General features: G+C 41.1%; 3 protein-coding genes across 3 annotated transcripts in view; 1 reads left to right on the forward strand and 2 right to left on the reverse strand.

Moving 5' to 3' along the window:
• uba7 (ubiquitin-like modifier activating enzyme 7) overlaps window positions 1-20187 on the forward strand; it is a 53664-nt gene extending 33477 nt beyond the window's left edge. Inside the window, exons 23-25 of the mRNA XM_056270529.1 lie at window positions 17924-18025; window positions 18450-18541; window positions 19745-20187. Coding sequence (XP_056126504.1) covers window positions 17924-18025; window positions 18450-18541; window positions 19745-19871 — 321 coding nt within the window. The 3' untranslated portion in view covers window positions 19872-20187. The remainder of the gene's footprint in view (window positions 1-17923; window positions 18026-18449; window positions 18542-19744) is intronic.
• A 1517-nt stretch (window positions 20188-21704) lies between these two features.
• Window positions 21705-24709, reverse strand: inka1b (inka box actin regulator 1b). The gene is made up of 3 exons (XM_056270536.1): window positions 24612-24709; window positions 24467-24525; window positions 21705-22669 (listed from the first exon to the last, which is right to left on the reverse strand). Exons 2-3 carry the CDS (start codon window positions 24467-24469, stop codon window positions 21794-21796), a joined length of 879 nt encoding a protein of 292 aa, XP_056126511.1. The 5' UTR covers window positions 24470-24525; window positions 24612-24709; the 3' UTR covers window positions 21705-21793.
• Window positions 24710-25603: 894 nt separating this feature from the next.
• gnai2b (guanine nucleotide binding protein (G protein), alpha inhibiting activity polypeptide 2b) overlaps window positions 25604-27886 on the reverse strand; it is a 48387-nt gene continuing 46104 nt past the window's right edge. The window contains exons 8-9 of the mRNA XM_056270534.1: window positions 27617-27832; window positions 25604-26468 (exon numbers count right to left, since the gene is read on the reverse strand). Coding sequence (XP_056126509.1) covers window positions 27642-27832 — 191 coding nt within the window. The 3' untranslated portion in view covers window positions 25604-26468; window positions 27617-27641. The remainder of the gene's footprint in view (window positions 26469-27616; window positions 27833-27886) is intronic.

The raw sequence follows: 27886 nt of genomic DNA on the forward strand, positions 1-27886 counted from the left end.
GTTTCTTAGCCAATGAGAATCATTCAGCCTGTAAGCAATGACGTAGCTTAGACCTTGGAAATGGTATAACTGCTGTGATCTTTGTAACTGTAAGCGGGGCGGCCTACGAACTCCTGTGTGAGTCTTGAAGCTGACTTCTGCTGATGAAAATGCAAACTATCTTCAGTAAAACTTTTCTTTAATTTTTTATAATTCTGACTCCGGGTCTTCATTCCTCATATCTGGTTCTGGGTCTTTGACTGTATACCCCTTACACTAGATCTGGCATGTGAAAGCTGAGAAAGGGCGGAGCCCGTCCCAACCCCCGCTGTCAGATCCGTTTTCGAACCCCGAAATACGAGCCGTCTCCGAGCCTCGGCAACAGAGAGACCCGCTCGGGGAACGCGAACCGAACCGTCCTCCTCGAAGAACGCCCGGCGAGAGCGGAGCGTCCTCACGGACAGCTTCTCGCAATGCACAGTCAGATCCCTCGAGAAATGACTGTTGCATGCTCCACTCCCAAACAGAAACAAAAAGCTGATGTGTGTCCCCACCCGTGATGTAACGAGGGCAGGGAACAACACAACGTCTATAATATTGCTTTGCTCGCCATAATGATAGATAGTGATATATATATTGGGCTTGACAAACAACAATAAATAGACAAGGACAGAATCACAGAGAGCGCTTGCTGAAGACTACAGAAGCTGTCGCGGTCTGTTTTCAAGGGTGCTTTATAGTTTCCTGGTCTATGACGTCACCTATGACGTATCGGGCTTCCATTGGACTGATTTTACACGTGCTTCATGACGCAATCACGCAGAGCGTTCCCACCGCGTCTCAAACGCAGCTCGAAGTTCCCTTGAAAGGGAAGCTGTTTTCATCATTGATAATAATCAGAAATGTTTCTTGAGCAGCAAATCAGCATATTAGAATGATTTCTGAAGGATCATATGACACTGAAGACTTGAGAAATGATGCTGAAAATTCAGCTTTGCATCACAGGAATAAATTATATTGCAAAATATATTCAAATAGAAAACAGTTATTTTACATTGTAAAAATGTTTCACAATATTACTGTTTTTATACTGTGTTTTTGATCCAGTAAATGCAACCTTGGTGTGCAGAAGAGACCTCTTTCAAAAACATTCAATCTTACTGACCCCAAACTTTTCAATTTAAATGATAGTTCCGAAATTGTAGTGTGCAATGATTGATCAGGCCTGACAACACGTGGCTTTTGCAGCTTTGTGCCTTTCTGTTGACAAACTCTAGTGCTCTCCTACTTAGCAAGAGTCATAATTAAAATTGTATTGTAATTGCATAAATAAATAGTATTGCCATTAGTACTTGAGCTTTGATCTTTACCCACTTTGGCCTTTAGTCTTTCTTCTTTTCTGATCTTCAAAAATGTTCTTTTTATAACAATCGTATGGCTGAGTGAGTACAAAAAATTCCTCTGGTTTTCATTCAAATAAAATGGTAATTTTTCATAGGCATGCTCCAGAATGATTGCCAAAAAATGTGTGTGGCCTTCTAAAGTAAGCCGTTGCTTTAGAAGTAACAGCATGCTGCAAACTTTCCATATGTCTGCATGGTGAAGTCATTAAGTCATACTTCATACGGAACATATAGTAGAGTCGTGCATCCTGGCCTGACATCACAAGAGAGTTCAATCATATGAACTATTCCTGGTGGTAAGACATGGATGGATAGTTGGAAAGCAGTTATTTCATTTTTCAAGCTATTATTGTGGTATCAGCTATTTCACCCAGATTAGCCAGTTAAATGTCTTTCAAATGCTCTTTTTCTGTTTAAGTGAGTGGTTCTTGACCAGAAAAAGCTGAAAAGAGGACCAGACGTTATGACGAAATACACCCATATAGTGATTTCAATCGTTTTTTGGCTCTGAACTCTTTCTCTCAGCAGTGATTTTCAGTTGGTAGTTAGGATCAATCAGACCACAGGCCGTGTTATTTTCATTACCCACAGTGTTGAGTGCAGGAACGACGAGTTTTCCCATAATTCTCCCTCCATGTGCAGCAGTGGTTCTGGAATCAGTCTTTAAATTAGATGGGAAAGTTCTGGTTTGTATTAGCACATCTTAAACTAAAAACCCATGTGTGTACCTGATGGAAAAAGCTGAGAGAATACGTGCACTGTGCAGATCATCTATAGTATAACATCATTAGATTGATCATGAAATTAATGTATAATCCTTGTCCAGTTTTTATGTTTTAGAGATCCCAAGCAACATACTGTACAGTATGATACACTGTATTGACTTTAATCTTTTCTTTAGAATAACATGCACTAATAAATAATGCCCAATAAGACCAGGAATTATTAAGAAAGTAAATAGGGAATGTGTACTCAACATCCCTAATTATATGTTTTTAGGTCTGCTTAATCAACAGATTTAATTCGAGTTTCAAAGTCCAGAATGTTTTGTTGTCGGGTGGCATGATCTTTGTGTTATAAGTAGAATTTGGTGAGAATGTCTTATGAGGGTAAAGTAAACAACCTATGTTTAGTTTACTGCAATTTGTGTTTGTTTCTATGATGCTCATCAACATGAATGCAATATGATGCCATTTGATGAACATAGAGCAATGTGCCTGTAAAAAGACACATGAAAACACTTATTCAATTAAGATGTTTTCCATGCAAACATATCCCCCAGGAATCCAAGCTCGGCCGTAAAAGCCGCAGTATGCTTAATTGGCAGGGCTAGTGTGAAAATAACAAAACATAGGTCAATTTCACACTTTTCACCAGCTTTAGTCCCTTCAAGGTAAAAAATAATAGTAATAAAATCATCAATACGTATGCCAAAATATGTTTTCCATAACTCTTTAACATTATTTAATCAACTTCTTTTTTTCAAGTTATGAGATTCAACTAGATTTCTTAGTCAGTTTAATATAATTTACATTTAAATGACTTACTCAGCCAATTTAATTTTACTTAAAACTTCAAGGCACTTAAGTTTTAAGTTTAAAAATAGGTGTCATTTTGTTTTTACAATGGTGTGATATGGAGACTACAATGAAATATATGGGATTTCAAAAGTGCTGCTCAGTATATGAAATGTGAATCTACCAACACTTGCAACATGTTCTCTTTCATAGGTTCACTCAACGCTGCGGAAAGCGCAGTGGGATATCCTCTGGATGTGCCGATTGTCTGAAGCCCTATAGAATCACGCCAATCCATTGGCTGATGGCGCTCGCGCAAAGCTGGCTCCGCCCCGACGCTCTTACGTCGTAGCATGATGTACGCGCGCGCGCCATCTTCTCCTCAGATTTCTCTGCCTTCACGAAGCGGTCACATCTCGCCCTTCGTGCGGTTTTTCTGAGCCCGAATTCTTCAATTCAACTTCAGCTTTCGTCTCGACACTTCAGCGACTGGTATAAGTGGAACTCTGTTCTCCTTACAGTGAAGTGTCATGGATTATCGACGCTGCTCTCCGCCATGCGTTCGTTTCATCTCGAACGACGACCCTCACAGTAAGTGTGTTAAATGTATGGGTTTTTCGCATGCGCGTGAGGCTGTATTAGGATTGTCGAAATGTAAATTTTGTGACAATCTCCTTCTCAAAACCCTCCGCTCTAGACTCGCGGTTTTTGAGAAGGAGACATTCGTTTCCCCCCGTCGCGCTCCCGAGACTGCTGAGGCCTCTCGTGGATCCGCGGCCTGGGGTTCGGATGTTGAGCTCGAGGATATTGAGTATGAGCAGACGGGCCTCGCCCTTTCTCTCCCTCCCTCTCCCGAGCACGCACGCGGCGCGGTTGAATTCGCGCATGATTATTTATGTCCCAGCCCGGGAGCCCGCGAATCGGTTTCTTTCGGTCTGGATGACGTTATTTACACTGCAGCCTCCGACTCCGAGGATTTCGGGCCTGCTCTGGCTGATGACGTTAACCCGCCTAGCGGCCAGGACGCGCGGCCTACTCCGGCCTACACTGAGCTTATTGAGGTGCTGTCGCGCGCTACAGAGAAGCTCTCTATTGACTGGCCTGATGAGCCCCGCGAGTCTCAATCGTCCAAACTCGACGAGAGGTTCCTACGTGGCCCTAATTCTAGGCCAGAGCGAAGAAAGCTGCCCTTTTTCAGCGATCTGCATCACGAGATCTCCAGATCCTGGAAGCAGCCATTCTCCGCACGCCTAACTAATGCGGCAGCCGCTGACTTCACCAACCTTGTTGGTTTTGTGGAGCAGGGTTATTCCGCTATTCCAGCGGTCGAGGACACGCTGGCTAACCACCTCGCCCCGTCGTCTGCACCGTCTTGGAAGGCGCGTCCCCTTCTTCCTTCCAAGGCTTGTAGGACTACTTCCTCCCTTATTGGGAAGTCTTACATGGCGGCTGGTCAGGCAGGCATGGCCCTGCATACCATGGCCATCCTTCAAGCCTACCAAGCGGACGTCTTGAAGGACATGGATGAAGGAGAGGGACTGACGCCCGAAGCTGTCAAAGAGCTTCGCAAAGCCACAGATCTGGCCCTAAGAGCCACCAAGCACACTGCTCGGGCTGTAGGTCGCTCTATGGCGGGCTCGGTTGCTGCAGAGCGCCACCTCTGGTTGAATCTCACGGAGATCCGAGACAAGGATATGAGTTTCCTCCTGGATGCCCCTATCTCCCACTCAGGTCTTTTCGGGGAGGCGGTCAACACGGTGGTTGACAAGTTCCGCGCCGCTAAGTCTCAGTCGGCCGCGTTCAGGCAGTTTATGCCCAGGAGGGTCAGAGGGCCCAGTGACTCCAACCCTCCCCCTTCTCAAACCCGAGAACGCTCTGCTCATAGGGCTGAGTTCCCTACTAGCAGGAGTGACCCGGCTCGCCACCCACCAACTACTGTCTGGGGAGCCCGAGGTCGTCCATTTCCTCGCCAGCGCCCTCACAAGCGCCTTCAGCTGAAGCGGTCCAACAAATCGGCCGCTCCAGCCTCCTCGAGCCGTTCCTGACCCGCAGGGCAGGAAGAGGAGAGCCTCATCAGATCTACGAGGTTGGGACAGACCGCGCAAGCGTTTCTGCCCTCCTCCAGCCGGCTCTCCTCATCCAACCCTGTCACCTTCGCCACCCAGCGTGTTTCGAAGTGCAGGTCCTGTTTCACTCTCTTCACCCAGTCCGGCGCAGGAGGAAGGAGACGCATCTTGCTTTCTCCCCTCGCTCCCGGTGCACGTTACACCCGCCAATCGCTTCCTCAGAGGCACAGTTCTTTTTCCTCTGGAGCAGGCGGACCCAGTTACTTCTATCCAGGTGGTGGTACCCCCCAATACGTGTCAGGACGCCAAGCGCTCTCCTCCACGGTCAACCGCGCCTCCCCATGGAAACCAGCGCGACACCCTACCTCAGGTATGTCCCTTGCACTGCAACACTCCTCTGCCTCTATCACATTTCGTTCAAGAATGGGAGCGTTTACCAGGGGTATCGCCTTGGATCCTTCGCACAGTTCGGCTCGGCTACACGCTTCAGTTTTGTCGCAACCCCCCCTGCTTCAACGGGGTCTTTCCTACTGTAGTCGACAGCGCCGCTCAGGCTTCTGTACTACAGCAGGAGATTTCATCCCTTCTGCTGAAGGGGGCGATAGAAGAGATTCCTTCGGGGGAAGTCGAACAGGGCTTCTACAGCCGTTACTTCCTGGTCCCGAAGAAGGGGGGCGGCCTGCGGCCGATACTAGATCTTCGCCGGTTGAATTTCTCTCTTTACAAAGGAAAATTCAAAATGTTGACGCTGAAGGCCATCATATCTCATATCCGGCGGGGGGACTGGTTCGTGACGGTAGACCTCAAGGATGCTTATTTCCACATCCAGGTCGTACGGCGACACAGGAAGTTCCTCAGGTTCGCCTTTGGAGGGAAAGCGTACCAGTACAGGGTCCTCCCCTTTGGCCTCGCTCTAGCGCCAAGGACGTTCACAAAGTGTATGGATGCTGCTCTGGCCCCGCTGCGGCTCCAGGGCATCCATATACTCAACTACCTGGACGATTGGCTCCTTTTAGCCCACTCCAGAGAGTTGGTGACTCACCACAGGGACATTGTCCTCCGTCATATTCAGTCTCTCGGTTTGAGGCTGAATACGGAGAAGAGCGTTCTTACTCCAGCTCAGAACACGGTTTTCTTGGGGGTATGCATGGACTCCGTTCTTATGCAGGCCCGTTTGGCTCCTGCACGGATTTCCAGTCTGGTGACATGTCTGTCCCGTTTCGCACTAGGCCAGCATGTTTCCGTGAGCACCTGCCGCAGACTTCTGGGCCTTATGGCCGCGGCCTCCCCTGTGCTACCTCTGGGGCTGCTCCACATGAGACCTTTTCTGTGGTGGATGAAGCTCTCAGGGGCTCGGCCCACGGGGCCAGCCTTTCGCCTATTGAAGGTGTCGCGCAGTTGCTTTCGCGCCCTGTCAATCTGGCGGGACCCCCTCTTCCTTCAGAAAGGAGTCGGTATGGGTGCGGTATTCCGTCGCCAGATGGTTACGACGGATGCCTCTCTGACCGGCTGGGGAGCGGTTTTCGAGGGCAGGCCAGCGTGTGGGGTTTGGACTGGCGAGACCCTCTCGTGGCACATAAACAGCTTGGAGCTGAGGGCTGTCTTCCTGGCTCTTTGCCACTTTCTCCCTTTCCTCGAAGGACACCATGTCATTGTCAGAACGGACAATATGGCAGTAGTGTCCCATGTAAACAGACAGGGGGGTTCACGATCGCGCACCCTAGACAGGCATGCGCGTCACCTTCTCCTGTGGTCCCAGGACAAGTTCCTCTCTCTGAGAGCAGTTCATGTCCCAGGGATTCTGAACCTCGCAGCAGATTTTCTGTCGAGGCAGAAGCTCAGGTCTGGGGAATGGATGTTGAACCGCCAGTCGGTGGCCCTGATCTGGGAGGTGTTCGGAAAAGCGGAAGTGGACCTCTTTGCATCTCAGGAGTCGTCCCAATGCCCGCTTTGGTTCTCTCTGAGCCCTCCAGCTCCATTGGGGATAGATGCGTTCGCCCACCCTTGGCCGATGCAGAAACTCTATGCCTTCCCGCCCATCAAGCTGATCCAGGCGGTTCTGTCCAGAGTGAGGGAGAGCGGAGTCCGCCTCCTTCTGGTAGCCCCATTCTGGCAGTCCCAGCCATGGTTTTCGGAGCTGATCCCTCTGTTGGAATCCTCCCCCTGGGAGATACCGGTCAGGGAGGACCTGCTTTCCCAGCTTCAGGGCAGGATATGGCATCCTCGCCCCGACATTTGGAAGCTGTACGTTTGGCCTATCAGAGGCCGTTAGCTTTAAGCTTTGATCTCCCAACCGACGTTCAGGAGACTATTGCGAATGCTAGAGCCCCTTCGACGAGGAGGCTATATTCCTCCAAGTGGAGGGTGTTCGAGGCGTGGTGCTTAGCACATGATAGGAACCCAGTTAGCTGCCCAGTAGGCTCAGTGCTGGAATTCCTGCAGGAAAAGTTTGCTTCCGGAGCGGCCGCTACCACTCTCAGAGTGTATGTCGCAGCTATTGCTGCTCATAGAGAATCGGATGAGATTCCCTTGGGGAAACTGAGGTTAGTTTCGGCCTTCATGCGTGGGGTTAGGCGCCTGAAACCGGCTCGCCCCCCTAGTGTTCCCTCGTGGGACCTGTCAGTCGTCCTGGAGGGTTTGACAGAGGCTCCCTTCGAGCCCTTGGAGTCAGCTCCTGAGCGGATTCTGACTCTTAAGGTTGCTCTTTTGTTAGCTTTATCTTCACTGAAGCGGATAGGGGATTTGCAGGCTCTCTCTATTAGTGAGTCATGCTTGGACTTCGCTCCTGGCCTGGTTAGGGTTACCTTGAGGCCGAGGTCGGGGTATGTACCCAAGGTTCTTTCCACGGCGTTCCGCTCTCAGGTTGTTAACCTTAATGCTTTCCACCCTCCTCCTTTTGCCTCTGAGGAAGAAAGGAAACTTAACTTGCTCTGCCCGGTCCGTTCTTTGAAGTTGTATGTAGATCGCTCAAGCGGTTGGAGGAAATCAAACCAGCTCTTGGTATGTTTTGATGCTGGCCGCCGCGGGCTTGCAGCATCAAAGCAGAGGATTTCCCACTGGGTAACGGACGCTATTTCGCTGGCTTATGAGGTGCGTGGTTTGCCTTCACCTCTTAGCATCAGAGCGCATTCCACCAGAAGTGTGGCTTCCTCTCAAGCTCTCTTTAGAGGGGCCCTCTTGGAAGACATTTGTGTGGCGGCAGGTTGGTCCTCTCCGCACACCTTTGTGAGGTTCTATAATTTGGATCTTGACATGACTCCAGGTTCCCAGGTTCTATCTGCTTGAACCTATCATGGTTGTTATTATTTGGTCTGGTACCGGTTATGGCAGCGCTTAGCTTGGCGAGTTTGGTATTTCGTTCCCACTGCGCTTTCCGCAGCGTTGAGTGAACCTATGAAAGAGAACGTCTCTGGTTACTTACGTAACCTATGTTCTCTGAATAGGGAACGAGACGCTGCGTTCGCTGCCAAGCTCCTCGCGCTGCCGACAGTTTTTCTTTTCGGCAGAGAAATCTGAGGAGAAGATGGCGCGCGCGCGTACATCATGCTACGACGTAAGAGCGTCGGGGCGGAGCCAGCTTTGCGCGAGCGCCATCAGCCAATGGATTGGCGTGATTCTATAGGGCTTCAGACAATCGGCACATCCAGAGGATATCCCACTGCGCTTTCCGCAGCGTCTCGTTCCCTATTCAGAGAACATAGGTTACGTAAGTAACCAGAGACGTTTTCAAGAATAACTGTGAGCGGTTTGCTGGTTTCTTGGATGACTTGGAGAATGCCAAACCACTTGGCATGCTCCATAATAACAGATTCTGTAGTAAAACTCAGGCTTTTACATTCATTCCTGCATGGCAAATATCTCAAGCTACTAAGTGCTCTGTTACTCTAGCTAGGCCATGGCATATACCATGTCAAAAAAGCATCCAAGATGATAAATCTGATCTCATCAGAGCCTCTGTACTACATTTTGTGGCTTTTTGTGACATTTGTCCAAAGATACCATTTTTTTCTTTCTTTTTTTTTTTTTACTTACAAAAGTGAATAACTCCCTACTCATGTTACGTCATCATTGATCACTATCATTAATCATTGGTCACAAGTGATCATTGGAAACGCATTTGAGACCTGCAAGCACTGGTAATGGGGTCTTGGAAGGGATTTGGCACGGTCACATAGATGAATGCCCTGTCCATAAATGAAAAGTGGTTAATCAGCTGAACAATCAAAAAATAATCAGCTGAGGAAATTAAGAGTGTTTCCTTGCTGTGCAAATTCACTGTAATTCTATCAGATAACTGGAGTTCCTTGGAATGCTATGGACTATATATCTTATTGTTCATGAAATGAATGCATCATTTTTGTCCAGTTAGTATGTTTTAGAGATCCCAAGCAATATATCGTACACTTTATTGACTTTATTGATAGTCAAATATTTTTTCATAATGCACAATAAGACCAGGAATGTGTCTTAAGAAAGCAAATAGGGGTGTGTCCACAACAGCGTCAATTATGTTTTTTAGGCTTTTGTTAATGAACAAATTCAATTCGAGTTTTAAAGTCCAGACTGTTTTGTTGCAGGGCGGCAGGATCTTTGTGCTATTAGTAGAATTTGCTGATAATGCTTTATGAGGGGAAAATAAACAACCTGTTAGTGATAATATAATACTATGGATGATTTATGTCATTTCATTTTTCAAGACTATGAAATCCAGGTTTCCAGAAAGCATGTTTCACATGTTGTTGAGAGCTGCATGTGTTTAGTGGCTCTTGAATTGACTGCCAACTCACATGAATATATATTCAAGGCAGCTGCTATCTCACACAAATGGATTAGACCATGTGTTGCTTCATCTGCTATTCATTCCTAGTTCTCTACCCATGCTTTATGTAAAGTTAAGTTGGAAAGATCACATCATGTTAATTTTCGGAACATGGGAAGTGTTTTTTAGCACTATCTGTGATCGCATTTAAAAACAGTCTCCATCAACATCATGGAAAGCAGAACTGTAACTCATGAGAGAGGGGAACAGAATTTAACTGTGGCTATAGTCTCTGTCCAATTACTCATGTTCCTAGTTTTTTATCACAAAATATGTGGGTCAGTTACACACAGTAGGTCATGAATCTGTACACAAACAAATGTTTTGATTGGGATTGTATTTTTATTCTATTGCACTTATGATACTCTTTGTTAATGTGAGCATGCCCCACAAAAATGGCAGAAATCTTCCAAAAACAAAAATGCAAGGCAGCTGGAATTTTATTGTTTAATCTTGACATTTTAACGTCATTCTGTTAGCCTTAGGCATGAAAACATCAAGCTGCAGAAAAGTCCCTGCTGAACATTGAGTTGTCTGCATGCATGCGTCCAGACACCTCCAGACCTCACGGCTTCATTTCCCGTCTGTTTGTCTGCTCTCCTCTTCATCCTCATCTTTCTCTCAGCCGAGGGCAAACAGTAGCACCATTTTGTGTAATTATAGCCTCTGTGCAATTACATAGGTATGCATAATGATTTTTTCCCTTTGCTCGCAGTTTTGTTTGAGACATAAAAGTGGAGATTTAAAAAAAAAAAAAAAAACGTTTTGTACTTCATCTGATAGTTTATATGGTTATACAGTTTAATGGTTGTTGTACATGTACAAAAATATTTTACCTCAGAATTCCACAAAATAGTGCACTTGAAAAAAAAGATGTGGTGTTTAGTTTTACTCAGAAATTGCTTGTAAATTTCACAAATCATTACAAAGAAACGGCAAGTAGCACATTTAATTAAACATGACATATTGAAGTTTTGAATTATCTTGTAATACTCCAAGCAATAATATTTGTTTTATTTACACATTTTTTTTACAGTGCATTGTACTTCCAAGAATACCATGGTAGTACTTGTTTTCTGTTTTTCGTGAAATATTAAAACATCCTGATATTACAATTTTATACCATCACTGAACTGTCAGTATTTTTTTGTAAAATTAACACTTTTTAATGAAGCTTCTGTGATTCCAAATGAACAGCTGCCCTTGCTGTGCCCGTGTGTGACCAGTCTAATGCAATTGTGTTACATTTCATAACATGATGACACCCATGACCCCTGGTCTGGCTAATAGAAGCCAATCAATGATATTGATGTACACAAAAACAATTATTGATCACAATCAGTGGGCTATTCAGATGTATTCATTGCACTGGCGAGTCGAACAAGGAAAAACTGTAAAAACACACTGAACTCAAAGCATGTTGTCATGTACTTGTGCGACAATAGTAATTAGGCTTCTGAATTTATGGCCCAAGTGATTACACCAAGGAGAATTATACCCTTTCAGCACAGGGGTGTGTGTGTGTGTGTGTGTGTGTGTGTGTGTGTGTGTGTGTGTGTGTGTGTGTGTGTGTGTGTGTGTGTGTGTGTGTGTGTGTGTGTGTGTGTGTGTGTGTGTGTGTGTGTGTGTGTGTGTGTGTGTGTGTGTGTGTGTGTGTGTGTGTGTGTGTGTGTGTGTTTGTGTGTGTGTGTCATTCAAAGGGACACTCAAACAAAATGCACCATTTGTAGGAAACAAACTCTATTGACTGACTCCTTCTGGCACGAGCCGTCAGTCAGGTGGGGAGCGCCTCATTGGCAGGACAATGAGCCGGACTTCTGTTTACTCTTTAACACGTCAATGGATCTTTTGTAAGAAGGCCTATAGTTGGAGTGTAAGTGTCAAACCCTCTGGAGACTGCATGCCATGCTGTCACCCCTCTCCATCCTTTGTTACCCCACTCTGTTCAAGCAGGGGATATGCATGAGTTTAAGGAAATTAAAGGGAGAAAGGGCTAAAGTATTCAATCTGGAAGGTGGATATCTGATTTTGCTATACAGTGGACTAAAAAATATTGGAACATTTAAGTTACACTTGAAAATGTAATTAGATAACTTGCATGTTTTTGCTACAACTAACACTTTTTTCCATCATTTTCGCGCACTGTCTTTCAATCAGCTGGTGTTTTAGAGACTTATATTGGACGTATGAAGGTTTTCATGAAATAGTTTGCTTGAAACTTGCGCTTAAGCCATCTTTCTTTAACATAAATGCAATTTTCTTTGATATTTTGTGATCCAATGCAATGACGTTCATGCATTTTTAAGTGTGACTTAAATGTCCAAATACTTTTTGTGGCCATTGTGTGTGTTAAACACATCACTCTGACATCTTGTCTTGTGGTCAAACATCCAGAAAGGTCCTTCAGAAGAGTTTCGGTGATGGCCATCTGTCCCTCAGTTGTTCTCCCCGGGGGGCTTCTGTACGGCAGATCAATAATCATTTCCTAACGACAGACACACTTTCAACTGTCTCACTTTTTCTGAAGCTCCTTCAGTAGAGTAAAGCAATCAGTCTTGTTTTTGTTGATGAGACAGCTAAAGGTATCTAAAGTAATGTTTTAAACATTATAAATGTGAATGCAATGCAACATAAACACTATTCAAAAGTTTTGATTTGTTAATGTATTGTATGTTTATAAAAATGCTCCTGAAATTTTGAATTTGCATACATTTTCTCCACTTATCGTTAATGCAAATCTGTGTTGACAAAAACATTTACACCATAGACCATGCATAATATTTTTTCTAATTTAATTTGACAAAAAAACGATGAAAGGTTCCCAGTTCCCAGGCAAGTCCCAATCTCTAGTGCCCATATGTGTTTATCAGCAGTGTTTTGGCTGAGCATTGTGGATCAGCTGGCTTTGCCCCTCAGGCCACATATTGACTTTAGGAGATACCAGTTGCGTCAGAGGACCCATTTCATCTCTCGAATTCCCTGTCATGACGTTAAAGTAGTGGCATGGGCAAATCAGCTGATCGTTTTTATACTGTAGCAACAGAGTTAAGCAGAACCAGAGGAAATGGATTGTTCATCTGTTTGTTTGTGGCCAGAGGGGCCATGTGTTTCCTGAGTTACGCCTTTCAGCTTGCATATACTGGACTTTTGTGGGTGATTCAACACATTGAAGTTTGGAATTTCATAGACTGTCATAAGACAGATTGTAGTTTCCCAAACATCCTACAGAAAACCATTAGCACACTTGGAAAGATGACTGTAGACTTATCTACTCATAAAAATGAACAGACACTAATCTTACACAGCCAGACTATCATGATAAAGTTTAATTTGTCATCTTATTCTGGCCAAGAACTGTCTGACTGATATGCAAGGCGGCCAATCAGTTAATTTAATTTTTAAATGCCATTTATAGTTGGGTTTATCTGAAGCATTTGATAACACAGTACTAAACTATCATTGAAAAGATTTTAGTTCCCCCAACAAAAAACCCCATGTTTTTATTCTACATTTTTCTTATGGCATTGAAAACCTCCGGAGTGTCTAGAGATTAAAACGAACTCTAAAAACAGCTGTATAGGTTATGAGAATGAGTCCATTGTTATAGTCTTGGCGGTGATTCTTTCTACCCCAAACCTTAGAGGACGTGAGCAGTTTCTGCGTTCCATTTTTATTCCACAGGAAGGGGCGACTTGTCATGCTGCACCATTTGCGTCAGGTTTCCTGTCTCTGAGAATCAACCATTGTGTTGCAGGCCCTATCGAGCAGTTGCTTAACAATTGCTTTCAACCCTTCACTCAGCTCCTAGTGGTTTGTCCATCACTAAATACAAGATCATTTGTATGTACTCCCTTTAACATTTTGCTTTTGCAGGAGTCGCGTTTTCTAAAGTTGTTTTTAAAGTTGTGATTTAAAGCCTCTGTTTTAGATTATATGGTAAGTGCATTCATCATACAATCCTCAAGACATGTTGCTTAACAGTTGTGTGTTCCCTCAAATGTTTCTCTCTGGCATGGGCACTGCAGAGACACGTGTTGAAGGGAGAAAAACCCCAGTTTACAATGTAGCCTGTGATACAGTTTATGAAGAACAGATGAGAATGTTGGCAGTGCTCCATTCTGAGAGTGATGACCTCACATGTTTGGCCCAGGTCTTCATAGTTTCATCCTCCATGGACTGTAGCAACAGAACCGTGCTCTGTGAAAGATATACTGCATTTCAAAAATAAAAATGATTTCATTGAAACGGCTAGAATATAAGTGCTAGAAAAGCTATTTTACATAGATCAATCCCTTAAAGTGATTGTTCAGTCAGGACCACTATCGTCAAATACGATTGACAGTTAGCATACAGTTTGGATTGGCGGTGTGGTTCTGTTCACTCCCCGCGCATCCATGCAGCCTAGCATGGATAAGAGCAGGAGAGCAGCGATAACCCCCCTTAGGGTGAACAGAACAGAACCAACATGTATGTATTGCAGATATCATTAATTCAAGATTTTAAAGTAGGCTACAACATAATTCGAGAATTTATTCTGATTCAAGGGGAATCAGAATGCCAAATCCTGACTGACAGGAGGAGCTGGGGATGGAGGAGGGTAATTGGCTCCTGAGAAACGTGATAGCTGCTGATAATACTGAAGGAGCTTATATATGTATACAGTGATAGGCGTCGTATTCCTAAAGGTAGACGTGGATCAGCTGAGAGTCACTGATGCAAGCTTGACTAACGTGACCTGCCAGAACTGACGCTACACTTGATTTCACCGTAAAAATAAAAATTCTATCAATTACTTAGCCTCATGTCATTCTAAACCCGTAAGAGTTTAGCTCAACTTCGAAACACTAAGATATTTTGAATGAAATCTGAGAGAATTTCTGTCCCTCCAATGAAAGTCTCTTCACCCACGCTTCAAACCGTTCATTAAGAGATTGTTAAATAAATCCATACAACTCGAGTGCTTTAAGTCTTCTGAAGGGACATGTTCGCTTTAAATGATGAACAGATTTAATTTAGGCTTTTACAAGCTCAAATGGCAAGCTTTTACCTTATTAAAGCTAGCCATATTAGACTTTATTTGTCATTTTGCAGCTTGACCTTTTGGAGTCTTCACTCTCTTTCATTATATTAAAAAGAATGGTCAGGGTATTTAAAATATATTTTGTGTTCTACAAAAGAAAGAAACTGTTTTTTTATGTTGTTTTGGATAAAAGCAGGAGATAAATGACTACTTTGTGAAGATTTGGAGTCTATTTGATGAATGGTTTAGAATTATGGCTAAGAATTAAGGCCCCGATATACGAAGAACAAACTGATGAACAAAGTTAGAACAAAATCAGGCCAAAATGAAGTTCGTTTGGAGTTCGTTTCAGGAGTTTAAAGCAGCTTGCCAAAGCGAACCTTCCGAAAAAGTTTACTTCAGCTGGTAAACACCTTCGTACTAGATGGCGATTATGTAATAGGTAGATGTGGCTCTGGCTCTTTGACGTGGAAATCTTCTCCAGTTCATTTTCTCTGCTCTGTTAAGTCCGTCGAGGTCAGATGTACGTGAGTGAAAACAAACACTGAGGAGCTGCTTTACAGTAGAAATTGAATCCTAATTAAAAGCAACATTTAATACTGTAACGCTGTTTGGTTTAAAGCAATCTATTGTATAAATAATAATTTTAAAATTACTGTATTTTATTTGAATATATTTTTAAATGTAATTTATCCCTGTGTTGCAAAGCTGAATTTTCAGCATCATTACTCCAGTCTTCAGTGTCACATGGTCCTTCAGAAATCATTCTAATATGATGATTTGCTGCTCAAGAAACATTTCTGATTATTATCAATTTTGAAAAACAGTTGTGGAGCTTCTTTTGTGGAAACCGTGATACATTTTTTTCAGGATTCTTTGATTAATAGAAAGTTGAAAAGAACAGCATTTATTTGAAATAGAAATGTTTTGTAACATTATATCTTTACTGTCACTTTTTAACACAATTGAATGTATCCTTGCTGAATAAAAATATTAATTTCTTTTAAAAAAAAAATCTTAAAACTTTTAAAAGGACAAGTCAAACGATTGAGACGTGTGGCTCCGCAACCAAGTGATGGGATTATGAGGGTTCATGGCGAAAAACGCCTGGATCTGAGGAGGCTTTCTAGAAGCTTAGAAGTCTTCAAATAGGATTTGCCTTTTTCCCAGACACTAAAGGGTTTCCATATTACTTGCTTTTGTTTTTTAACCCTCCCACAGAGCGCTATCATCATTCCCTTTTCATGTGTGGTTAGACTGACCCATGTGTATTAGTTAAGAAGCCTTAGCATGCACTGATCTTTTCTTGAGATGCTTTTATATGTATGTGTTGTATATGGTGTCTTTATACAACCTTGATATTAACCACACGACAGTAACCATGCAAAGACATCACAGTCTACAGCACATGTACAGTGTGAGGGAAATTCTAACTTCTAAAAGTGAAGTTATGGTCGCAGATTGGGTGGAGTAGATGTATCTAGTGAATGCCTTGCAATGTGGTCGGTGTCGCCACAGCATGACAAATTGATTGGTTTTGAAATTACTGTGGTTGAAAACATATGCTAGCCTTACTATTTACAGGACTGTATTGGGAACTTGACCCCTACCACTTTTGGACAGCGAGAGCTGTCCTGACAACATTTATGAAGACTTAGCACATAAATTATACATGTATATCAACTGTTGCTACTTTTTTTTTTTTTTTTATACTGGGTTAGATAACTTTGTTTTACACTATACCGTTAAAGTTTGAGGTCAGCAAGATTGTTTTTTAAAGAAATTAATACTTTTATTCAGCAGGGATGCATTAGATTGATCAAAAGTGATATTAGACATTTAAAACGTTATAAAATATTTCTATTTCAAATATTCTATTCATAAAAGATTTCTGAAAAAAAAAACAGTTTCCACAAAATTATTAAGCTTCTCAACTGTTTTCAACATTGATAATAATAATTAGAATCATCAAATAGTCAAATCATCATATTAGAATGATTTCTGAAGGATCATGTGACACTGAAGACTGGAGTAATGATTTGCTTATCTGCTTTACATTATGAGCCCAGGAAGAACAACGTTTTTAAACAAATGAAGTCCAAGTAATTCACACACCGGTACAAGTCTAGTGGAGGTGAAATAGCAGATTAGCATGTCTACAGCAAACAGGTGTTGTGTCTCAGGTCAAATGAACTAACTAACCCAGAGGACAATTTTACTGCTCAATTGTAGCTTTCATAGCTGTGGAGATTTAATGGAGTTCTCAAGTATGTGTCTCCTTATACACAAAGTATAGAGCTATAAAAATCATGCAAGCGCATTTGCTCCTGCAGAATTTGAGGCTTGGCTTTGGGAACTGTATATAGTGCTATACTTGAGCAGTTTATTTTTAGGTGAAGGTTTATACATACTTGCACATGCCTTATGTTTGAAATGCTGTCAGCAAGATCAAGTCAAGACACAGACCTATTTTATTAAGCAGGACTGCACTTCCACTTTCCAAGGCAGTCATAAAACCTCGTCTCCTTACATTTCCACGCGCTGCACCTCAGGCAAACCTTTTGCACGGATGAAAGAAGTTTTTGAATTGATCATTCATAATTTATAAGCAGGGTAAAAATGGTTGTAAATGAGTTTGTAGAGCGTTCTCTTTGAATTTTTTATTAGTATGCCAGATGGCACAGAATAATCCATTTTTGTGCAAATGGACACAGAATTTACTGTAATGTATTTGTTAAGTCCTTTTAAGCAAGTCAGTTCATGTGGGATGCAGCTTTTCTGTAGGCAAGTCAGTACAGCTTCTGTAGTGAGGACAGACCAAAACATTCAAACCTTCAATCTACAATAAAAACAGACAAAATATTGTAATATTATAATACAGTTTATCTGTTTTCTTCTACTTACCCTATCTCTGGTATCACATGTCCTGCATGACCTCTGACCTGAAGTGGACCTTTTGAGTCCAAGACATGAGCTGCAAATGTGTCAGCAGGGTTTACAAGATCTATATCAGCTGCATGCATACTCAGCTTAATGAACTAGATGTAGTATGCATGGGCAACTGAGAGCACAAATGTGTGTTCATGTTTCTTAAGCCGGTGTGTCGTGTCTGTCGGCAGGTTGCGGGGCGGCGGTACTCTCTCTGGGACGACTTCCTGGTGCAGGGCCGGCATGAGGGTCAAAAGGAAATGACCTTGGAGGAACTGCTGAAACACATTAAGGTTAAAGCACACACGCTGTCAACATCACACACTTTAGAGACATCAGATACCGTTCACACTCAGTCTCACACCAGCTTTTTTTTCTACAGGTTGAAATCTTTTCTCTGGCACCAGAACTGCTTTTTCTGAAATATAACAGCATTTATTTGTAACTGAAATCTTTTGTAACATTATAAATAGCTGCATTATAAATAGTCTGTTTAATGCATCATTGCTGAATAAAAGTATTACTGACCTCCAATTTTTAAAATGGTAGTTTGGTACGGTCAACTAGACGTAAATCAATCAATTATACAGTTACAAATGCTCCAAAAATCATACATTCTAGATGAAAACACACATTGAATACACATCTTAGGGAGATACGTGTGGGTGGCTGGATGTGTGTCGAATTGGTTGATTTGATACTTATTTCTCATTTCAGGAAAAGCATAAGTTGAACATCACAGGCTTGTATTATGGTACTGCTATATTGTACAGCGATTCCTCCGATCATACTGGTCGCCTGAAGCTAAGGTGTGTATGCTGATATACAGCTGTTATAAACAGAAATACTCCACACAGCATTAATGCCTTATCTTTTGTATACTATATTGAATGCTTACCTGCATTATATTCACTTAAATTCTACAGCTATATATCATTAGATTTGTCTAGACTAAGAGATTTTGAGACTTTGGTCCCTTAGTGTTTATTTTTGGGATAATGGATATTTTCCCAAGGCATGGACACACAGTCTTCCAGCATGACAGTCATTTGAAGCCACATGCCTTCATTAACCCCTCACTCCCCTCTTTCTGCATGTGTGCACCTAACTTCAATCTGTTGATAGACTTCAAGGTCCTTCCTGGGTCTCTAACCAAAATTAGTCTCCAAATTAGAAAACAAATACATTTATTACCCTGTCAGGTGCTGTTCCTTCCTGACGTTTCTTCATCTACATTTCTTTGAAACGTTTGGCATGATATAAAAGCATGTGAAAGGAAGTATGCATGTACAGCATGTTGTAGACTACCAGTCAAAATGTAATTAAATGTGATCAAATCTGAATTTTCAGCATCATTACTCCAGTCTTCAGTGTCACATGATCCTTCAGAAATCATTCTAATATGATGATTAAAAACAAAAAATGAATAAAATCTTAATTATTCCAAACTTTTGACAGACAGTGCATATTGTGCACAATATGCAAATGTTTTGTATGTACTCAATATATGCATGACCTACTACATTTGACAAAATGTGCAGTATACAACCAGAGCAAACTGCATTGTTTACCGGATCTCAATGCAGTGCACTCAACTTGAACTTCTATTTCTAAAGTGAGGAATGAAGTAGAAGAGGTCATGTGACATTTGAAACTGTTATTGTATGTTGCATTTCACATACAGTACTTCTATACTATTCTAATTATTTTTATTTTTTTTAATAGTTAAATGTGCAGTAAGCTAGTACTTCATTCTGAACATAACCAGTGTTTGTTAGGCATAAGAGTGACCTTCCTGTTCCTCTCTAATTATGAGATACAGACCATACCACACCCTCACATAAATAAACACTCTCATACATTCATTCACAGCAGCCATTCTTATGTAACTGTATCTTATGTAAAGAAGTACACTGATGGTAATGCGGGTTTAAAAGGTTTGGTGGTACTTTGATTTAGCCTAACAAGTGAAAATGGATTTGTATTAATTGATTAACTTATCATTTATGCAGCATAACTGATTTGGTACGCTCTGCAACCAAGCGTGAGATTCCAGATCACCAGCAGATGTTGGAGATCATTCCCTCATTTAAAGAGGATGAGGACTGCATGATGCCCATCAGATACCTCCTCAGGTGAAGCTGGAAAAGAGAGCCTTCCATGTAGCAACTTCACCTTAATAAGATTATTCTCTCCATTAACTTTGAGTTTATATGCTAAACAGTCATAAAAATCATGGGAATATGTACACTGCAAAAATCACTGTTAAAAAAAACATGATGCATTTAATGAGGTTAATCCTGAGAACAAATAAAAAATATTGCCTTTAAAACAAAACAAAATAAATGTATATTTAAGACTCTTATATAACATTCTGGTAACATTTTACAATAAGGTCTCTAACATCAGTAAAATATTAAAGGGATCATGATGTGGATTTTTTAAATTATTTTAAAATGTTGGTTCACTTATAATGTTAAAGTTTTTTGCGCGCGCACACACACACACACACACACACACACACACACACACGCACGCACTGTGTGGAAAAACTACATTCTGACCCCTATGTCTGAAATGATCAGGTTTTAATGGACAGCTCCTTTCAGGCTTGTCAGTAAATGGAAACAGTTTCAATACCCACTCTCTATTGCACACGAGTAAGTGTTTCGAAAACATTATCCATATAAAACCGTCATTTATTTATGGTTTGTGATTCAGCTACTGTCAGATCCAATACAGCTGACTGCTTCATCTGCCATCAAAAGTTTCTTTGCACTTTTCAATACACTGTGCCTCGTTTATAAAACAATCTTTGGTCAAATTATCTGAACAAACATATAATCCTCAGACGAGGTCCAGGATGCCATTAAAAATAAACCAACCATCCACTTGATCCTGATGCTGGGTGACTACTGTAGTTAACCAATTTTAACAAACATATGAAACCTTACTGTAAAGTGTTGCCAAAATGATTTTGAAAAAGCCTTAATATCTTCTCGAGAATCAAAATAAAAAAATGATTACGGTTGGCTATGTTGCAGTGTCACATTTGAACTGGAAAGAGTCTCTAATTCTGATCTTTTACAGTCTATAAGTGAAATAGCTTTTCTGTTAATTCTTTTAAACACGGTGTATCCGGGATGAATGCGACCCCTGTGGTTTCTTAATTCCCTCCCTCATCCCTTTGTTATGCAGCCATGACCACCCACCACCCCTCACCTCACTATTATCATGTATGAAAACAGCTCCAGACCAGAGCCAAATGAGCTGCGTCTGCTCCAGTTAATTTCATCACCTTTAAACATGTTTGTGTGCATTCAGACCTAATCACATTACAGCACTGTGTTTCATTCACAAGAAAGATTTGACAGCTGGATCTTTATCTTTCTATTCTATTCTGGTTATAAGTCTTAGTTTATAAATTCTTAGCCTACTGCATCTATATACCATTCTGTTAGTAAAGTCTTATTTTAAAAATAATTCCATATTTTACTCAATTACTGCCTGTTTCTTAAAAATAAAGAGTAATAAGTGCACAGTATACTGTATGAGATATTCAGTGTTGTGTTGAAACCATAAATTGTATTTGCATGAGTAGCAAACTTCTCAGAGAAAAGTTGTCATTCATGCGATGGCTGCAAACCAAATGAAACTTAGAACGTTAAACTTGGGCAAGCTAAACATGAATATTGTTGGTTAACTGACAAGGCAAAAAACTATTGCTTTGCAAAAAAAAAATTATTCGGATTCTAATAAATGTGTTAAACATTGGTGTGTTATATTTCTATTGCAACCAATTAACTAAAGCAACAATGGCATACATTTTTTCTTTAAAATGGGCTGAATGAAATATATTACCCGTACATAACCCAAACTATGCTGTTCAATTTTTCACAATGCCATCAAGTATTTTTGATCATGACATCAGTTTTTCATAAAAATAGGTCAGAATATTCTCTTTTATATAAAAAAAACATTTATTGCAATATTTATTAATACATAGAACAATATTAAAAGACATTTTCAGAAATAAAATCCAGTTAGTTTTCAGAAACACATCAGATGTATCCAATGATGTCATTGCATATGATAGGCTGTCGACTCCCAGTCTTCATGACAGCTCTAAACTGGTAAAAGTCTGGTCCCATTTGGTGCAAACTTGTGTGGGACTGGTGAAAGAAGGGTTTCGGGGCTTGGAATCCCACAGGACAAGACATCCGTTTACTGCGTTTAGTCTCCTCAACTCCAACTCCCTTTGACATGCCTGCAATTTTCCGCCGCATGTTGACCAGAAAGTCCTTGGCTATTTTGCGGCTGGCGTTCGGCTTCAGTTCTGCAGAATCTGGGCATTCTGGAAGGTCCATCCAGTTTTTAATAAGATCTGCAAAGCTGTTGTCTCCAAGAACCAGCGGTTGCCTGTTACGCCCTCTAGTTAACAAAGACGTGGTCCAGTCCGTTGGGTCGCTGGCCTCGAACGACGTCCAGCGCTCCAGGCATGCGTCTGATGTGGATTTGGGACGGGTTCGGTTGGTGCGGACACACGCGGAAGATGAAACGCGTACATTCCTCGTGCGGCGCAACACTACCCCCTCATCCTGCCACGATGCTTCGGAGTACCCAGAATCAAAGTCCAGACTTTTCAAGCTGCTGGGGGAGCCCTGAGGCAGACGGCCAACACCGGCCTCCTCATCCTCCTCTTCTTCCAGTGGGCTGGCCAGGCAGCAGGCGGAGTCGTAGGTGCTGGCGTCACTAACGTCAGATATCCGCAGGCGACTGAGTAGCTCCCGCTTTTGTGCCCTCTTTTGACAGGCTCGAGTGGCGTATGAGCACTTTGATTGATTGTCGGGTTCTCGTATCTGCTTCAGATCCTGCAGAGACCTCATCATGTATCGCATCTGGTCCCGAAAACAGTCGCCTGAATTGCGAGCGCACAGCTAGAGAAAGAAAAAGAAGAGGTTAGAGCTTGACTGCATGCTGAAGTTTCCACATCACTCACAAGGGCACTAGATGCACCACACTGATCACCAGCTGTATGCATTTTTCATGGCATGTCCATCACTGTATCAATGTAGTAACAACCATGCACTGTACCATGGTACCGCCAAAGTACTTGCTAAAGGGCAAGATGAGTCAGTTCCTCTTTTTCTGAATAAAAACTGCAGATCCATTGCCAGACTGATGTGTCCAGGATCTATAATCGCCTTGGAAAACAATTCTTGGACCAGGCCAAACAAGACATAAATGTGCCTGAGCTCTCCTTCAGATGAAAGCAATCCAGAGTTTAATCCAGCAGCATTAAATCAACAACATGATGAGTGGGAGAGAAACAAACACAATCCATTTGGATTGTCTCTGGGGAGAAGAGTCAGAATATGATGCATGCCGATACATCCGCACTGATTGTGGGAACGGGAAAGAGTCCCTTCCTGCACCGCTTCTGGGAGAAAGACAGGCCACACTTCTCCCAACTCAAGTTTCATGATTAATGCACGGGTTGTTGTGGTCGAAAAGGGAATGATGTCATTTTTTGGGACAATGCTGAATTATGTTAGCCATAGATCCGGGATCAGACTAATTGTGTATATCAGTCTATTTGGGATCGTCCAAAAAAATAAAAAATAAGTAATGCACTTATAATTGGTAATTATATCAGTAATACATGATTAGATACTCACCTACTTAGAACAACAGCGCCATTGCTAAATGATGAATTGAATAATAATAATCTGAATAAAATATGATTATAAAATACATGTACATAAAAAAAAAAACTAAATGAAAAATAGAGGAACATTTATCCTTTTAAACCCTCCAGAATGTCTTGCGATAGACATCCATTGTTCATTCTTTAAAACAACAAAATTCCCCTTGACCAGGCTTATCAAATAGATTTCATTCCATCCAGGGTCCACACCTCTCTCATAAAGCAAAAAGTCCCTGTTTTCCAGTGATAACAGCCCCCTACTCTCAAGTGATTTACTTTACTTTCACTTCCAGCTCTGCAGTAGCCGTTAAGCATTTGGAATTTTTTGGGAATGCTTTTGAAAGGCAGAAAAACACAGCCATCTATGTGAACCGGCTCTTAAACTCAGCTGCTCTGCAGCCCTCAGACTGGTTTAAGCTACAGGACCAGTGACCACTCGATGATGTTATCACAGCTGTGAGAACTTAGCCATTTGGCTCGAAGATGCAAATGTGTGTGTGCTTGGAAAGCCAGCGGTTGCCAGAGGCCATGAAAAATGCATAGAGTTGGGTAGCGGTTAACCTCCATCGCTGCTGAAAATGTACATTTCATTTCACAACCCAGATTACAGTTCAAGATATAGATTTATAATGCCTGAGGGAGGCACAAGATACACCAGTGCATGCGTCACATTCATATTGGAGTTAAAACTATAGAAAAATACAGCATATTAACAAATATATTCAACGGACTACTATTTACAGCTTTTGAGGCTCTGAAAATGACATTTTAGTGGAAGTGCTCACAGCAAGAAAATAAATACAGTACTACTATGGTTGTGACTACTGTAAAATCATAACTTAATATGGGATCTACATTCAAAAGCTTTATAAATTGTAATTTGTTCATATAGTTTTGTTTTATTTTAGTTTAGTATTCACTTATTCTTCTTTGCTTGAGTACAGACTGCTTTTTACAATAATATTTTTTAGACAATAATATCGTCTCCAGATGAACAAGAACAAAGCAAGCAAAACAAAACACTTACCATGTTTATTTTTCCGTTTGCCGAGTTAGTCCTCTCTTTGATATATTTTCCTGTTTCCTCTGCAAAAAGAAAAGATGTGGCATAAGTATTTTAAATAATGCACAATAGTGTTTATATGTGACCTAAGTGCGTTTAAGACACTTACCAAACTGTACACAAAAAATATGGCAGGTTTGTAAAGTAGTCCAGAACGCTATAACCGCTTCAGCGTGTCATCAGTCAATGCGCGTTTGGAATGAGAGCTGAGAGCTTTTGAGCGCGCCGTCTGTTTCCTCCGGACAATCTCAGCCAATCAGCGCTACGCGTCAGGCTGACATCCAATCAGAAAGCCAAATGTGAGCGAAGAACAAGCGCTTCACACCTGATAGACTGATTGATACAGCTTAATGATTAACGATACATTATAAATAATTACTTGATCAATTAATCGTACTACTTCTACTGATAATACTATTTTGTTATGTAATAAAGTATACATTAACAAGATAAAATAATGAAATAAAATAACATGATAGGAATTTTTTTATTTTATGACAAAAAAACGTAAGGTAATCAATGAAAACCATACACCGCTACCAAAAAAGTATCAATGGCAGTGTATTTTTTTTTTACATGTACAACTTATCATGGAATTCTTTTAAGTACTTAAGTACTATGACTCTGGGCTTGACTCTGAAGCCAATGACAAAGTCCAAAAATATGCCCAAAAAATATGGAATTTACTCAATACCATGATATTACCATCATCGCTGTACCATGGTACCACCAGAGTACTTTCTGTAAGATTGTACAAAACATTTTGTTCTAATAGAAAACAAACGATTTCCTTTTTTTATTTGCCCAATTTTAGTTTGGGGCTTGCATTTTTGCTGTTGTTATTAAAATGGTTTGGCATGTAGAACACAAAACGCTTTCAGGAAATAGTTTAGAGTAGACTTCTGGATTGTCAGTTCATTTATTTACTAAGTGTTCCTCTAGCGCCTCCTTGGGGTGATGGAGTGAAACTGCAGAAGTGTATAATGAATATTAATAAAAATAGCATGAAATAAAATACATGCAACATTGCCTGGCAGTTGAACAAAAACACATTTACTGCATACAGTGTTATAAGAGACATAAAAGACAAAGTAGCACAGGTCTATCTTACATAACTTTTATTTCCAACGAAATCTTTTATGGCATTTAGATATTAACCCAAAGACTGTAGTCTAAGTTTTATTTAGCTCTTAAAATGTGCTCAACACTTTTACACTTTTCATTTGATAGCGTGAATAAAAACAGCCCTATGATCTACAGACAGTGAAAACAAGGCACAGACATCGCGAGGAAAAAAAAAAGGGATGGTACAGCAACAGGAAGGAGAAATGTGAGGTCGGATATAAATATTTTACAAGTTAGTCGATTTTGGACAGTGTCACAGTCAAGCTAGTAGAGAGTGTCCAGATATATCAGTGGCTGAGGGAATGTCACGTCGAGGTTTAGAGAGAGCGAGCCATTTCATATGGTCCGTCATCATGCAACAATATACAGTTGAGCCTGGGATGAAGATTCGGTGCTAAAGGTTTACAAAAGAGATGTCTCATTTCCTTTCTGTGCTCACATTAACTTTACAAAAGAAGCATTTTGCCATTGAGTTGAATAAAACTAGCACATCCATAATAGAAGTCCTCACCCACCCCATTGGTAACCCTTCAAAAAAAACAAAAGCTCAATAGAAACAAATATCAGAATATAATCCTGATTCTCCACTTGGTTTATTTTTTTTGGCAGAAAATAACTGCAAAATTAAATATTTACACATTGAGAACCAATTTAAAATTCAAGATTCTGGAAAGAAGGATGGTGTTCTGGAATTCTGTGAAGTTTCTCTTTTCCTGGTTCACAAGTCTTTTTCAGGTTATCAAAAAACAAAAACAAAACACGATTCTTATAGGTAGCTGAAGGCAGTCTAGCATGTGGTGTGCAACCCGTTGACCAGCTCCATCAAACACTTTACACTTTCCTGAGGAATAAATCACAACAAAATCAACAAGGTTAATAATAGTTTCTCACATTAACTATGTGACTTAAATCATTTCAAACCTAACATGTTAAATGCTTTGAAAAGTGTGCTTGTGCCATCGTTAAAATAAATGAAATTTAGTTCGATATTTTAAAATCTAATGCTACAACATTGAGGAATACACTATCGTTCAAAAAGTTTGGGGTCAGTATGAAAGAGATCATTTTATTCAGCAAGGATGCATTAAATTGATCAAAAAGGGACAGTAAAGACATTTATAATGTTTCAAAAGATTTTGAAAAGAAAATGAAGCAGTACAGCGGTGCAATGAGCTTGATAAGTTATTAAAAGCGCAATAAATTCGGTGCTCACACCCAAAGCGAGAATGAAAATGAAAAACAAATTTAGGGTGAGTAAATGATGCCAGATTTTTCATTTTTGCGTGAACTATCCCTTTGACACAGTCGCTTGTTAAACAAACATAAACAGTAGGGAAAGAAAACTGATGTGTAAATTAGATCTGTGCTTTAGGTGTTTAAGTGACAGCAGCCTAATAAAACTAGTATTTATACTTGAATACTAGGCTAGATCCACCTGAAAAACTCTTACTATTTCATGTGTCTTTGCTCTTTTGTGTTTATTTGTCCTATTGCTTTTCATTGTAATTTGCTTCTTTCTTATTTTATTACTGATCGTTTAATTTAATAATTGCTTAAAAACTTTTTACATGTATTAAGCTAGGTTTGCTGTGGTAAGTAAATTGTTTATGTCTGGAGTTTGTGTGTGTGTGTGTGTGTGTGTGTGTGTGTGTGTGTGTGTGTGTGTGTGTGTGTGTGTGTGTGTGTGTGTGGGGGGGGGGGGGGGGGGGGGACGACATCGTGTACTTTGTGTCTGAAGGGAGGCTTTGAAAACCCCAAATTCTAATAATACTATCACAAATTTTGCAGTTGATACTGTATTTTTGATCAAATAAATGCAGCCTTGGTCAGCCTTCTTTCAAAAAATGTTTTTTTTTTTTAAATCTTACCAAACCCCAACTTTTGAACGTTTGCAATTATAAGATGCTTTTTGAGCAACTATATCTGAACACAGGTCTGTTTTATATGCATGAATGGTGTGTGTGTGTGTGTGTGTGTGTGTGTATTAACCTGGTCATTCTCTTGGCCACCTTCATTAAAAGAGGCCGCAGTCCTTCAGGTTGTTTTTGATGATGACATCAGTGACGGCGTCAAACACAAACTGCACGTTCTTAGTGTCAGTAGCACAGGTAAAGTGGGTGTAAATTTCCTTTGTGTCCTTTTTCTTGTTGAGGTCCTCAAACTTGGTCTGGATGTAACTGGCAGCCTCGTCATATTTATTGGCTCCTGTATGAAACCGATACAGAAAATATTGTCAGCAGATTTGAACTTGTCCGTCCT

Source organism: Rhinichthys klamathensis, unplaced genomic scaffold, assembly GCF_029890125.1.
Source record: "Rhinichthys klamathensis goyatoka isolate OS25496 unplaced genomic scaffold, OSU_Roscu_1.1 h1tg000303l_1, whole genome shotgun sequence".
In the NCBI taxonomy this organism is placed as follows: Eukaryota; Metazoa; Chordata; class Actinopteri; order Cypriniformes; family Leuciscidae; genus Rhinichthys; species Rhinichthys klamathensis.